A 14,724-nucleotide genomic window follows, 5' to 3' on the forward strand; every position below is an offset into this window, starting at 1 on the left:
TGTGTGATTGAGAGCTGATTTAGGTGAGGGAGCATGTGAGTATGTGATTGAGAGCCTGTGTTTAAATGAGAGAGAGAGACCATGTGTGTATGTGTGTGATTGAGAGCTGATTTAGGTGAGGGAGCATGTGAGTATGTGATTGAGAGCCTGTGTGTAAATGAGAGAAAGAGAGGACATGTTTGTAAGCATGTGAATGAGAGTCTGTGTGTGAGAGAAAAAGACAGCATGTATTTATGTGATTGAAAGCCTGTGTGTGTGTAAGCGTGAAAAGATAGACAGCATGTGTGTAAATGTGTAATTAAGAGCCTATATAAGTGAGAGAGAAAAAACATTTGTATATGTGAGTGACTGAGAGCATGTGTGTATAGGTGTGTCATTGAGAGCCAATGTGAGAGAGAGCGCTGGTATGTGACTGAGAGAGGAGAAAGTTCCAAGCAAACCACCCCACCTCCTGCTAATTCAGAACAATCTCAGGACACCTGGATATCAAACGTTCCCAGGTATGCAGAGCAAAAAAATTTTTGTATCCTTATTATTTTTCATTACTGGATCTTTGTGTCTGCTATTTTGAAATATTTTGTTGGTATCTGGAAATGTTTTATATGAGTTTTTAATTATTGGATATTCCACTCATCAGCTGTTTTGAAATATGTTCTTTTTGTTAGTACAGTTTTACTGCTGATGATTTTATATTTCTTGATTTGTTTTATAAGGATGTGTGATGTTTCTTTTTTCCTTTGTTACACTGCATACAGAGACTCTGGCTTGTTGCAGTTTCCAATTCAGTTTTTGTCTGCATGCTTCTTGTTATGCGTTTTGGTCTCTTTATTCTATGTTAGGTGAGGGACAGCACGTGATTCAGGTGAGGTTTTCTGCTGGCGTGTAGTTTCTGTGTAGGATTCTATAGCAGCCTGACTTGGTCCGTTTTCCTAATAGGAGATGTATTGGTGTCTTAAGGCCTGGTGTAATATTTTCAGAGACTTATTGTACTTTAAAAGTGTGATCTTACATAAAATGCACACATTTACTTGTATTTAGTTTTAAACATATTGTATGGCTCTCATGGAATTACATTTTAAAATATGTGGCGTTTATGGCTCTCTCAGCCAAAAAGGTTCCTGACCCCTGCCCTAGAGGAAAGGTTAGAAAAGGGACATATGATAGAAATATATAATATCTCAAAAGTTTCCATGCACAGGAGGTGAGCCTCTTTCAACAGAGAGGAGGGTATAGAATGAGAGTCATAGAATAAAGATGAAAGGGGGTAGACTCAGGAGTAATCATAGTAAATATTTCTTTAGAAAGAAGGTGGCGATTGCATGGAATGGCCTCACAGTGGAGGTGTAGGAGAGAAAAACAATACCTGAATTCAAAAAAGCTAGGGATAAATAAAGGAGTGATGGGAATTAGAATGCTAAATTAATTGGGTAGAAGGGCAGACTAGATGGACCATGCGATCTTTTTTTGCTGTCATGTTTGTAAGTTTTTGTTAGTTATTGGATCTTGTGATGAGTCATTAGAAACATTTCAACCAGTTTATTCTTATGTTTTATTATTACGTTACATTAGTCTGAGATGTGGTCTTACTGTGACTTGCAAGATTCAACACTTCCATTGACAATCGATATGGGTAATCAATTTTTGACAAGGTGTGAGGGAAAGGCAGCAATGACATGAGAACAGCGACATAAAACAACATACAGCTTTTCTCTGAAGTGTGAGTGGTGAGTTTTCTTTCAGTCATTGCTAGTGGATTTGTGACATTGGTTGCCTATGAGATGGGATTCATCAGGATCAGGAGAAAGGGTTGTTGGTGATAAAACTTCTGCTTTTTAAAGCTAAAAAAAAATCATACTTGAGTTCTTCTTCCTCCTCCTCTTTTTCAGTATATATTTGCCCTCTAGATTACAAATTTCTATCCAGTCATTTCCAAGTTAGGAGTTCAAATGGAAGTCTGATGTTATGGAAAAAAGGTTGAGAAAGTCCCTGTATCCACAGAGCACTGCTTTCACTCGCAAACTCCCATCATTTTGCTCATCTCATTTCCTGGATCTAATGTGTTTATTTCTAAGTTCTGTTTTATCAGTGAAGCTTTTGATCTTTTTGCTGTCTGCCCTTGGAAAATGATTTTGCTTTGCTCTCTTTGCCAAAGGTTGTACATCTCCAGAAGGAACCCATGAATGAATTGAAGACTACAACCATGTTTCATTTAGCATCAATGCAGAGAATTCATAACTGCCTTGGATGGTTTATACCTTATTTTGAGAGTGAGATGTAGCATTTTGAAAGCAATCTTAAAGTGTTGGTAGTAGATATTGATGCAGTATGAGGGAGTCTACAGGAAACTCCCTCAGACCACCTTATGGACTGCTACTACTAGCAACAGTAATATGGGATAGCCTTAGTTTTTGGGTACTTACCAGGTTCTTATGGCCTGGATTGGCCACTGTTGGAGACAGGATACTGGGCTTGATGGACCCTTGTTCTGACCCAGTATGGCATGTTCTTATGCTCTTATGTTCTTAGAGATGGAGTTGGATGTGGGTGAGACCTATTACCAAGCTCAATCCATCCCTGAATCACCATGGGCTCAGGGGAAGCCTCCCAACCTGGGTAGAAGATGCCAGAGTCCTAAACATAGGACAACCTGACAACAGGTGGAGTGAGACAGGCTGGATTTTTCATATCAACCACAAAAACCCACAGGACTGCCATGTTTTAGTTGCAGTGAGAGGGGCCATTTTGCATGAGACTATCCCCAGTAGGAATCGAAACCAATGGACATTAATGCTGAGGCCACAGACATTTGTAATTTCATGAATGTCCCTAGCCAGGGAGTCTCTACTTTTCTGGTGGTGGTGGAGATAGAGTGCATTCCCTGTTTTAATGTAACTTCTCTTTTCCACTTATACGTTAATTGATTTTTCCCCTTGTTCTAATGTAAACCGGTACGATAAGACCTGGTCTTGAGTGTCGGTATAGTAAAAGAAGTTAAATAAATAAAATAAATAAATTCCAACCCAAGATTTGGTGGACTCTGGGAGTGTGAAAACGCTCATCTGAAGAGAGTTAGTAAAGCGGGTCCAGACTAAGTATGACCAATAGTGATCCTGCATGCATTCATGAGGACAAAATGAAGTATCCAAAAAGCCAGGTAGAACCAAGGCACAAGACAGAGGAAGTAGATCCCTCATTCCCTGTAGGGTCTTTCAGGTATCAGAGGGAATGTGGTGGCTTCCAATATCAGCATTTTGGGTGACAGGGGAGAGAAGGCAGGAACACGATCTTCATTACAAACTTCAGGGTATGCTAAAGGGGGGGGGGGGGGGGAGGAGGCAGGCGTGCAAACCGTAGAGTTTGCACAAATTTAAAGAGGTTGGGAAGATATAAAAAAACATGGACAACAGAGCCATGCGTGAAGTTTGGGAAGGCAGGAAGGGGATCGGCTGCGGGACCTTTTATTTCTTTGTTTTACTTTTTTGTTCGTTTCGTTTTGACAGTGCTACTTAGCCGGATATCTTTTAAAGATGTCTGGTTAAGTAGCACATTATCCAGCCATACAAGGACAATAGTTTAAAAACTACCTTGCTATATTTAATGTTATCACCACTGAATATACTTTAGCCGGATAAATTGTCCATTAAACAGCTTACTCAATATTGGCCTCAGAATGGTTGCAAAGCCTTAATAAATCAGATCCTTAGATTGTCAGCCCTCTGGGGACAGGGAAATACCAACAGTACCTGTATGCCTGAAGTACCGAAAGGTGGAATACAAATCAAATCAAAATAAAGTATGTTTATTGAATTGTAACCCTCTGTCTGTTATATGGCAAAATTTAGTCTGAATACTTTCCTCATTGCAGTTTTCACTTCCTTGTTCTTCAAGCTATAAATCAGGGGATTTAACATGGGGATCATCATCGTATAAAACACCGAAGTCACTTTGTTCTGATCCAGTGAATAACTTGAAGGTGGTCGTAAATTCATGGAAACAACTGTGCAATAGAATATCAGCACAGCAGTGAAGTGGGAGGCACAGGTAGAAAATGTTTTTTGCCTCCCTTCTGCAGAGCGAATCTTCAGGATGGTGGAGATAATGTAGATGTAAGAAATTAGGATGGTCAGAAGGGAGGTTATGCAATTGAACCCAACAATGATAAAAATCACAATTTCATTTACAAGGGTGTCTGAGCACGACAGCACTAACAATGGAGGAACATCACAGAAAAAATGATTAATCACATTGGACTCACAAAAGGATAAGCGGAAGGTGCAAGTTGTGTGTATGAGGGAAATAACAAAGCTGGCCAGATACACAGCAGTCATCAGTTGAATACACAATCTCCTGTTCATTAGGACTGAATAAAGTAATGGGTTACATATTGCCACATAACGATCAAATGCCATCACCACTAACAGAAAACTTTCTGAAGCAGCGAAACCAATAAAAAAATACATTTGCAGAGCACAACCAAGAAAGGAAATGGATTTCTTCTCTACCAGGAGGCTCTGGAGGTTTTTGGGAGTGGTGACTGAAGAATAACAGATATCAACAAAAGATAGGTGAGAGAGGAAAAAGTACATGGGAGTCTGTAGATGCACATCCAGCCAAGTTATAACAATGATCCCAGTATTGGCCAGCAGGGTGATAATATAGACCAGAAGAAAAAAGACGAAGAGCAGAATCTGTAGTATTGGATTATCAGTGAGTCCTAGGAGAATGAACTCAGTCACTGAAGTCTGGTTCCTGCCTTCCATTTATACAGTTGTTTCTAGCTGCAGGTACAAAAATGGGATTGGAAGAACTTTTATAAAGTTTGATTCACATAGTTTTACAGTTGAAAGTTGTCCCTGTTAATCATCGTCTTTCTTGTGTTGCCTGTGGTAAATAACTGGATATTCTTCTATTTGGTTCAATGTCTGTACCAATCTTTAAGGTAAAATTGCAGACAAGTCAGCACTTTATAATATTTGATTCTGCAAAATAGAAAGAAGCTTATTTCATCACATGACCAATTAGTATATCACTTCTTATCTCTATGATGTAAAGGAATATTGGCCTGATTTTAAAAACGCCATGCGTGTAAATTTTGGCGTTTACAAGCTTGGCTGAGCCTTGCGTGCTCCACGCGCATTTTACAATGGGCCCGGCCACACACGTAACCCCTGTTACACGCCAAAATGTTGGGCCTGCTGGGGTGGCCCGGAGGGGGGGGGGGGGGTGGGGTGGTATGGTGGGTAGAGGCAGGCCTGTGCAGCGACATTAGCCGCTGTCCCGGGAAAATGCGCCCCGGCATCTGGCCAGCACGTGGAAGATACTTTTGCTCCGGAGGAGCAGTAGGTGTTAAAATAAAACAATTTGGGGCTAGGTAGGGTTAAGTTAGGATTCAGGAAGGAGAGGAGAAAAGGTAGGAAGGGTAGGGTTAGAGTTAGGGATTTTTCCTCCCAGTACGCGCCTTAATTGGGAATTGTTTTATATTTTTTGTTCGTTTTGACAGTGCTACTTAGCCGGATATCTTTTAAAGATGTCTGCTTAAGTAGCACGTTATCCAGCCATACAAGGACAATAGGGAACTGGGGAATGGCTGATTGCGTCGCTGTGCGTAGGTTATACAATTCCCCCTGTTGCACACATGAGTTGTGCGCTGCCCCCACATGCGCTTACAGAATTTAAAATCCAGCGCACATGTGCGCAAAGTCATTGGATTTTATAACATGCGCATGCTATAAAATCGGAGCGTCCACGAGCACGCACTGGGAACCGCGCACCTATGGACGCATTTGCACAGGTCGTAAAATCGACCCTTAAGTCTATCTAAATATTCATGATACTCATAATGTGCTACTACCATCATCACATAATTGTGCATTACAACAGGAAAAAGAAAAAGGAAAAAGAAAATGTAAAAAAGAAAAAAATTACAAAAAAATAAACACAAACAATTCATTCAATTATTTCAAATGCATTTTTAAAAAACAGCTATAATAGCATAACTATAAAAATTGCAGTACAAAATATGACAAAAAATATTACTCTAAACCCATTACACTACGCTCACAAACATAAATTATTTAATACATTACAATCACATAGATTACATGAAAACCGATTCAATACCCACAATAACAAACTCATAAAGCACAAAAAACATGAAACAACAAGCATCCTTTACAATCTTTGCTATTTTCCAGGCACCATGTGCTTATTCTTCACATACATCCACTTCCCTCTGCTTTCACCACATGGGGCATGGGGCATAGTGATAGCATTCTCAGATTTTCCTCAAGTTTCTCCTGAATAACCTGATATGCCCTGAAACTTAGGTGGACGGGTCCCCCAGTTCAGGTTCCTATCCCCATAAACGTGAATTGGTGTAGGAACTGAGCAGTGCAAGGAAGAGGTTTACTATTGAACTGCTACACTAGGCCTCATGTTTGCCTAAGAATGTTAGGTACTCACAACCTGGAGCTGTTAGAAGTCCCCTGCTGCAAATGAAGGGGAAAAAAATGCCAAATTAACAATTCTGTGTGTTGTTAAAGACTGCCAGTGAAAAGTTTTTAACACACAGAGCCAGCACTTGCATTTTTAAAGATGGCGCCGGCCATCCAGTGCTCCTACCATGTGCCAGCCAATGGCACAGATACCCTGTCACATGGTAAGGGCAAAGGGCCATTGGCGCCATTTTTATTAGTGGCAGCGACAGACCGAGAGTGGGAGATCGCTCCCGGGACCACCAGGAAATTTAAAATGTTTGGGGGGGGGGGGGGGGGGGGGGGGGGGGGGGAAGCTAAGGGAGCTGTTTGAAGGGTCGGGGTGGGTTTTTTGTTTATCAGCTTGGGTGCAGCCGATAAAAAAAAACCCGATCGGGCCGCATGAGAAAAAATTCACGATATGAATCGGAACCGGAATCGGAACCGATTCCGGTTCCGATTCACATCTCTAGTATTCACTATATATCTGGTGCTAACCGACAAGGAAATGATCAAATTCTTGATAAGGTATGGGGAATTTCTGAGTTTAAGTAAAAGGTCGATAATTTTTTTTTTCATTTTTAAGTGTGAAAGTGACACCTGCCTATAAATTAAAGGATGAGCTAGGGGTGGGTGGGAGAGGGGTGGTGGGGTTGGGAAATACAAACACACAAACTTCTATTTGTTGCCTGACTTTTATCACAAGCAGACTTTTATCACAAGCAGATTGTGATAAATTGCAGGAAGACCTTGTGAGACTGGAAAATTGGGCATCCAAATGGCAGATGAAATTTAATGTGGATAAGTGCAAGGTGATGCATATAGGGAAAAATAACCCATGCTATAATTACACGATGTTGGGTTCCATATTAGGTGCTACAACCCAAGAAAGAGATCTAGGTGTCATAGTGGATAACACATTGAAATCGTCGGTTCAGTGTGCTGCGGCAGTCAAAAAAGCAAACAGAATGTTGGGAATTATTAGAAAAGGAATGATGAATAAAACGGAAAATGTCATAATGCCTCTGTATCGCTCCATGGTGAGACCGCACCTTGAATACTGTGTACAATTCTGGTCGCCGCATCTCAAAAAAGATATAATTGCGATGGAGAAGGTACAGAGAAGGGCTACCAAAATGATAAGGGGAATGGAACAACTCCCCTATGAGGAAAGACTAAAGAGGTTAGGACTTTTCAGCTTGGAGAAGAGACGACTGAGGGGGGATATGATAGAGGTGTTTAAAATCATGAGAGGTCTAGAACGGGTAGATGTGAATCGGTTATTTACTCTTTCGGATAGTAGAAAGACTAGGGGACACTCCATGAAGTTAGCATGGGGCACATTTAAAACTAATCGGAGAAAGTTCTTTTTTACTCAACGCACAATTAAACTCTGGAATTTGTTGCCAGAGAATGTGGTTCGTGCAGTAAGTATAGCTGTGTTTAAAAAAGGATTGGATAAGTTCTTGGAGGAGAAGTCCATTACCTGCTATTAAGTTCACTTAGAGAATAGCCACTGCCATTAGCAATGGTTACATGGAATAGACTTAGTTTTTGGGTACTTGCCAGGTTCTTATGGCCTGGATTGGCCACTGTTGGAAACAGGATGCTGGGCTTGATGGACCCTTGGTCTGACCCAGTATGGCATTTTCTTATGTTCTTATGTTCTTATGTTCTGACTACCTGTTTAAAAGAAAACACCCAAACACACTAAATAATATATTACCCCCAATAGTTTACTTCTTCCCAATACTTTTAAGTTTTAAAAATTTCGCAAAGCAATACTTACTCATTCTTTCCAGCCACCAGCAAGGTGATCCTCTCCTCTCAGTGCTACCACTTCTCAATGGGCTGAAGTTACAACCGGATTCAGCACTTAAAGCTATGCTTTTTCACGTGTACTTCACACCTGTGTGCAAAGTGTTAGCCAGGTTGTGCGAAGGTTATAAACTGTACGTGGATGACATTCAATTCTTTGTTCGGGTGTGTCCTTTATGGATAGAACCAGTTTATTTCGTGAACTTATGTGTATGGTTATTCTTCCACAAGCTATAGCTAAATCTATCTAAAACACAATGCCTGTTGATCCAGCACCCTTTGTTTAAGATCATTCACAATTCCATTGGGATCGACAACATTTCTTTTTCACTGAAGTCATCTATTTGTATCTTGGGTGCCTTAATTGACCCCCCTTTATCCTTTCATCCATTTGTTAAAAATAAAATCAAGGCAGGATTTTTCAAACTTTGAGTGCTATATAGCCTTAAACACTTGTTAGAGAAAGCAGATTTTCGAACAGTGGTCCAAGCTTCCATTCTACCCTTAGTAGACTACTGTAACTCTATGCTCCTTGGGCTTCCGGCAGTAACGCTTAGACCCCTCAAACGTTTGTTCAATGCCTTGGTGCGATTTATCACTGGCATGAGCAAGCGCGAGTACATCACCCCAGTACTCTTCAAGTTACACTGGCTTCTGATTGTGGAACATATTAAATATAAGATTGCAACCATCCTTTTCAATTTGATTTCCTCCAACACTTAATGCTGGAGCAATGATTTACTATGACTCTATTGTCCATCTTGTCTGCTTCATTCCGCACAACAGGGCCTATTAGATATGCATTCACCATTGCACACCAGGCTCAGTGTCACCAGAGATTGTGCCTTCTCTGTGACTGCTCCTGTTATCTGGAATTATTTTCCTGAAGCTCTACATATGGCAGACGCACTAAGGGGCAGATTTTATAAATCTGCGCACACACGTACTTTTGTTCATGCACCAGGCGCGAACAAGAGTACGTGGGATTTCAATAGATACGCACGTAGCCGCGCGTATCCATTAAAATCCGGGGTCGGCGCACGCAAGGCTGCCCAAAATCGGCAGCCTGCGCGTGCCGAGCCGCGCAGCCTGCCTCCGTTCCCTCCGAAGCCGCTCCGAAATCGGAGCGGCCTCGGAGGGAACATTCCTTCGCCTTCCCCTCCCTTCCCCTACCTAACCCACCCCCCCGGCCCTATGTAAACCTCCCCCCTACCTCTATCATGAAAGTTATGCCTGCTGAAAGCAGGCGTAACTTTGCGCACGCCGGGCTGGCTGCCATGCTCCATGTTCCGGTCCGGGGGCTGGTCCAGGGGCCGCTGTCACGCCCCCGGAACGCCCCCGGGCACGCCCCCGAAATGCCACGCCACTCCCAACACGCCCCCAAAACACTGCGCCACTCCTGGCACACCCCCGACACGCCCCTCCATGCAAGCCCTGGGACTTACGCGCGTCCTAATTTGTTGTTTATCCAGATATAAGCCTGTGGGAGGGGGCTTTCAAAGAGTTGGGGGGTTTGTGATTGAAAATTAAAAAATGAAATTGGGGAAAGGGTGGGGGGAAGATAGCTCAGAAATGTTTGGGGTTTCAGGAGGGATGAATAAAAGAAGAGCTGCGGGCACTTGAATATCTTTTTTTTTTTTTTAATGCTGACAATGACAACACTAGTTACCCAGATATCCATATAAATGGAAATTCCAATCCACTTTCCATATAGAGTATATTATTGAAACATGTAACCGAAAAATTTATTGGCCCCCTCTAGATAATTCGTAAACCAAACCAAAATTATTTACGTGCCTAATTGTAAACCCTTGTGATGCTGCATCACTAAACGACGGTATAGAAAAGTTTTTAAATAAATAAATAAATGAAAATATCGGATAAGTCGCAAGCTATCCAGCTATATGCATCTGTCTTTAAAACCTAACCAAATATAGCCAGCTATGTTTTAAAGTTAGCCAGATACATGTCGAGGGATTACTTTAGTACAGGTTATTCAGTGGGACATTTATCCCACTAAATAAATATACTGGACAATATATCTCACTAACGTTTGCTGGATAACTTGTCCACTAAATGGCCTACTGAATATTGGCCTCTGTTTTTAAGTTTACACACAGAAGTTACTCACTGCTAGGAGAAGGTGTAACTTGTGAAATTAGGAGGGGACTTTACTCCAGTATTTTTAAATTAGTGGTAAAATCTGCACATAATAGGTACATGGAGAGTCTAAGAACATAAGACTTCCCATGTTTGGTCAGACCAAAGGTCCATCAAGCCCAGTATACTGTTTCCAACAGTGTCCAATCCAGGTCACAAGTACCTGGGAGGATTCCAAGGGGTAGAGAGATTCCAAACTGCTTATCCCAAGCAAAGCAGTGGATTTCTGCAACTCTACCTTAATAATGATTAATGGACTTTTCCTTCAGGAGCTTGTCAAACCTTTTCTAAATGCAGCTACACTAATAGAATTCACCACAAAGAATTCCAGAGCTTAATTTACGTTGAGTAAAAAAATATATTTTCTCTTATTAGTTTTAAAAGACTCTTCTGTTATGCACAGTATCCTAAAATTACTCTCATAGAGGATACATTAGAATCATAGAAAAACAGAAACAAGACAGCAGAAAAGGACCACATGACCCATCTAGTCTGCCCTTTCATCCAATTAATTTAGCATTATAATTCCTATCACTTTCTTAGATATTCCCTGTATTTATCCTATGCTTTTTTAAAATTCAGATTCTATTTTTGTCTCCATAATTTCTACTAGAAGTCTATTTCACTCATCCACCATCCTCTGTTTAAAGAAATCCTTTCTAAGATTACTGCTGAGTCTACCCCTTTCAACCTCATCTCATGACCCCTTGTTCAATAGCTTCCTTTCCATTGAAAGAGACTTACCTCCTGTGCATGCAAACCTTTAAGATATTTGAATGTTTCTATCATATCTCCCCTATCTCATGTTTCCTCTAGGATATACATGTTTATGTCTTTACATCTATCCTCATATGCTTTATAATGAAAACCACTGACCATTTTAGTAGCCTCCCTCCGGACAGACTCCATCCTGTTTATATCCTTTTGAAGGTGGGGTCTCCAGAACTGTACACAGTAAACCAAGGGAGGTTTCCCCAGAGACCTATACAGGGCAATATCATTTTCCTTTTTCTGCTGACCATTCCTCTCCCTATGCAGCCAAGCATCTTTATGGCTTTTACGATCACTTTATCTACCTGTTTGGCCACCTTAAGATCATCAGAGACAATCACCCCCCCCCCCCCATATTAAAATACAAACTACAATAATCAGAAAATTTCCCATTGCCAAATGTGAGGTAAATGCTTCTCTCCATGTAATCAAGCACTGATATTCAGGTTTAGATATAAATAGATGGACAAGTAGCTTAATTAATATCTATCAACATATAGATAGATAAATATAATGCCTCTTGGCTTATTTGTTCTTTTATCTTGTTAACATTTAAATCCAGTACTCATATTATTTACCACTAATATTTGTTGATTTCCCACCATTTCAATTACAATAGGAGTCAGGTCCTAGAATCACAGATTTAATCCCTGGCACTATGTAGGGAAAAATTCTAGATGTTTTCTACCACTAACTCATAAGAACATAAGAAATTGCCATACAGTGGCCAATTCAGGCAACAAGTGCCTGGCAACTACCCACAAACTAAATATATCCCATGCTACTGATGCTTGAAAATAACAGTGGCTATTTTCTAAGTCAACTTGATTAATAGCAAGTAATGGACTTCTCTTCCAAAAACGTATCCAAACCTTTTTTAAACCCAGCTACACTAACTGCACTAACCATATCCTCTGGCAACAAATTCCAGAGTTTAATTGTGCTAACTTCATGAAGTACCCCCTAGTCCTTCTATTATCCAAAACAGTAAATAGCTTATTCACATTTACCCGTTCTAGACCGCTCATGATTTTAAAGACCTCTATCATATCCCCCCTCAGCCGTCTCTTCTCCAAGCTGAACAGTCCTAACCTCTTTAGTCTATCCTCACAGGGGAGCAGTTCCATCCCCTTTATCATTTTGGTCGCCCTTCTCTGTACCTTCTCCATCACAACTATATCCTTCTTGAGATGCGGCGACAAGCTCACCTAACATTCTGTTTGCTTTTTTGACTGTCACAACACACTGAGCTGACTATTTCAAAGTATTATCTGCTATGATGCTAGATCTCTTTAATGGAACCTAACATCGTGTAACTACAGCATAGTTTATTTTTCCCTAAATGCATCACCTTGCACTTATCCACATTAAATTTCATCTGCCATTTGGATGCCCAATTTTCCAGTCTCACAAGGTCCTCCTGCAATTTATCACAATCCGTTTGTGATTTAACTGAATAATGTTTTATCATCTGCAAATTTGATTACCTCACTCATCATTTTCCTTTCCAGAACATTTATAAATATATTGAAAAGCACAGGTCCTAGAACAGATCCTTGAGGCATTCCACTGTATACTCTTTTCCACTGAGAAAATTGTCCATTTAATCCTAGTCTCTGTTTCCTGTCTTATAACCAGTTTGTAATTCACAAAAGGACATCACCAACTATCCCATGACTTTTTACTTTTCCTAGAAGCCTCTCATGAGGAACTTTATCCAATGCCTTCTGAAAATCCAAATACACTACATATACTATATGGTTCACCTATATCTATATGTTTATTAACCCCTTCAAAAAAGTGAAGCAGAGTTGTGAGGCAAGACTTGCCTTGGGTAAAGCCATGCTACTTTGTTCCATTAAATCATGTCTTTCTATACGTTCTGTGATTTTGATCTTTAAAACACTTTCCACTGTTTTTCCTGGCACTGATGTTAGGCTAAATGGTCTGTAGTTTTCCGGATTAAATTCAATTTCATAATTCAAACTAGAATTCACAATCCTATAAGAAACATTTTTTCACAACTGTACCTGCACAGATTTTGGTGCTTCTAATAAACAGGTGTCTGATCCTGTAGAAGGATATATACTGTATGCAGATACTTCTGGGACATTATCTCTAAGGACCTCAGAGCTCAAAGATTCAGACTGGCAGAGAATAAGCAGTATTGCCAATTATATATTTCATTTCCCAATTAATTGTATTTCTATTTACAATGACAATTATTTTACGAAGGTATAATGATTTTTTTCTTCCAGAAATTGCAAATTATATCTGGTAAGATATAAGAGCAAGTTTGTTTACCATAAACAGTGTTTTCCGTAGATAGCAGATGAATTAGCCATTCTGTCTGGGTATGTCTTCCGTGCCACTAGGTGGCGGAGCTCTCAAAGTCCAGTAAAGCCTTTCAGCTAGGTGCTCCCTCTTTTATCTTCTCGGGTTTGCCTGAGGCTCCTCAGTCAGTATCAAGGCAAGTAGTATGCCATGCCAGAACTGTCCGGTGAGGTGGGCAGGTCAGCATGGCTAATTCATCTGCTATCTACGGAAAACACTGTTTACGGTAAGCAAACTTGCTCTTTTCAAGTAGATAAGCAGCTGAATTAGCCATGCTGTCTGGGAGTCCCCAGCTGACATATTAGATAGCAGTGTAGTTTGTTTATTTTGCCCAATATGGAAGGTATTGGTGGGCCATTCCTATGAAGGCATTTTATGTGAGGAACATGTGCTCTTCTGTAGGATAGTCCATCCCATGAGTGCATCATCTGCAACTTGTTTGTCCAAACAGTAATGGGATGTGAAAGTATGTAGCGATGACCACATTGCCGCTTTACAGATGTCAATGAGAGGTACTTCATAGAAGTGGGCCACTGAAGCCGCCATCGCATGCACTTGATGTGCCATTGGAGTCGCAGATAGCTTTTGTGAATGCTTGTGATAGCAGAACTACATACAGTTGGATATCCAAGTAGATAAAGTTCTCTTTGTCACTGGACGGCCTTGTGTGTTCGGGTTGAACGAAAGGAACAGCTGTGAGGGTCTGTTGGGTGAATGGGTGTGTGGTTTGTAGTAGGCAGCGCACGCTTACAGTCTGGAGTATGGAGTTTCCTCTCATTATCGTTTGCATGAGTTTTTGGATGGAAGATGGGTAGGGTGATGTTTGGTTAATATGGAAACTGGAAATCACTTTTGGCAGAAAATTAGGGTGAGTGCATAAGGTCACTTTATCATGGTGAAATTGAAGATAAGGTGGGTAGTGAACTAAGGCTTGAAGTTCACTAACCCGTCTTGCTGATGTTAAAGCAGTCAGGAAAAGCACCTTCCATGAGCGGTATCGTAGGTGACAAGTATCTAATGGTTCAAATGATGATAGCATTAGTTGTTCCAGGATTATATTAATATCCCATGGCATCGGTGGCTTCTTTAATGGTGGATGTAGTTGTAACATTCCTTCATGAACCTGGATACAAGAGAATGACATGAAATGGGTTTTCCATTTAGGGGA

The 14,724-nt window shown here is 40.7% G+C and overlaps 1 protein-coding gene across 1 annotated transcript; it reads right to left on the reverse strand.

Moving 5' to 3' along the window:
* Nucleotides 1–3,824: 3,824 nt before the first annotated feature.
* On the reverse strand, nucleotides 3,825–6,047 carry LOC115075372 (olfactory receptor 1020-like). Its single transcript, XM_029575698.1, has 2 exons — nucleotides 6,037–6,047; nucleotides 3,825–4,749 (listed from the first exon to the last, which is right to left on the reverse strand). Exons 1-2 carry the CDS (start codon nucleotides 6,045–6,047, stop codon nucleotides 3,825–3,827), a joined length of 936 nt encoding a protein of 311 aa, XP_029431558.1.
* Nucleotides 6,048–14,724: the final 8,677 nt, after the last annotated feature.

This window comes from Rhinatrema bivittatum, chromosome 13, assembly GCF_901001135.1.
Source record: "Rhinatrema bivittatum chromosome 13, aRhiBiv1.1, whole genome shotgun sequence".
Taxonomy (NCBI): Eukaryota; Metazoa; Chordata; class Amphibia; order Gymnophiona; family Rhinatrematidae; genus Rhinatrema; species Rhinatrema bivittatum.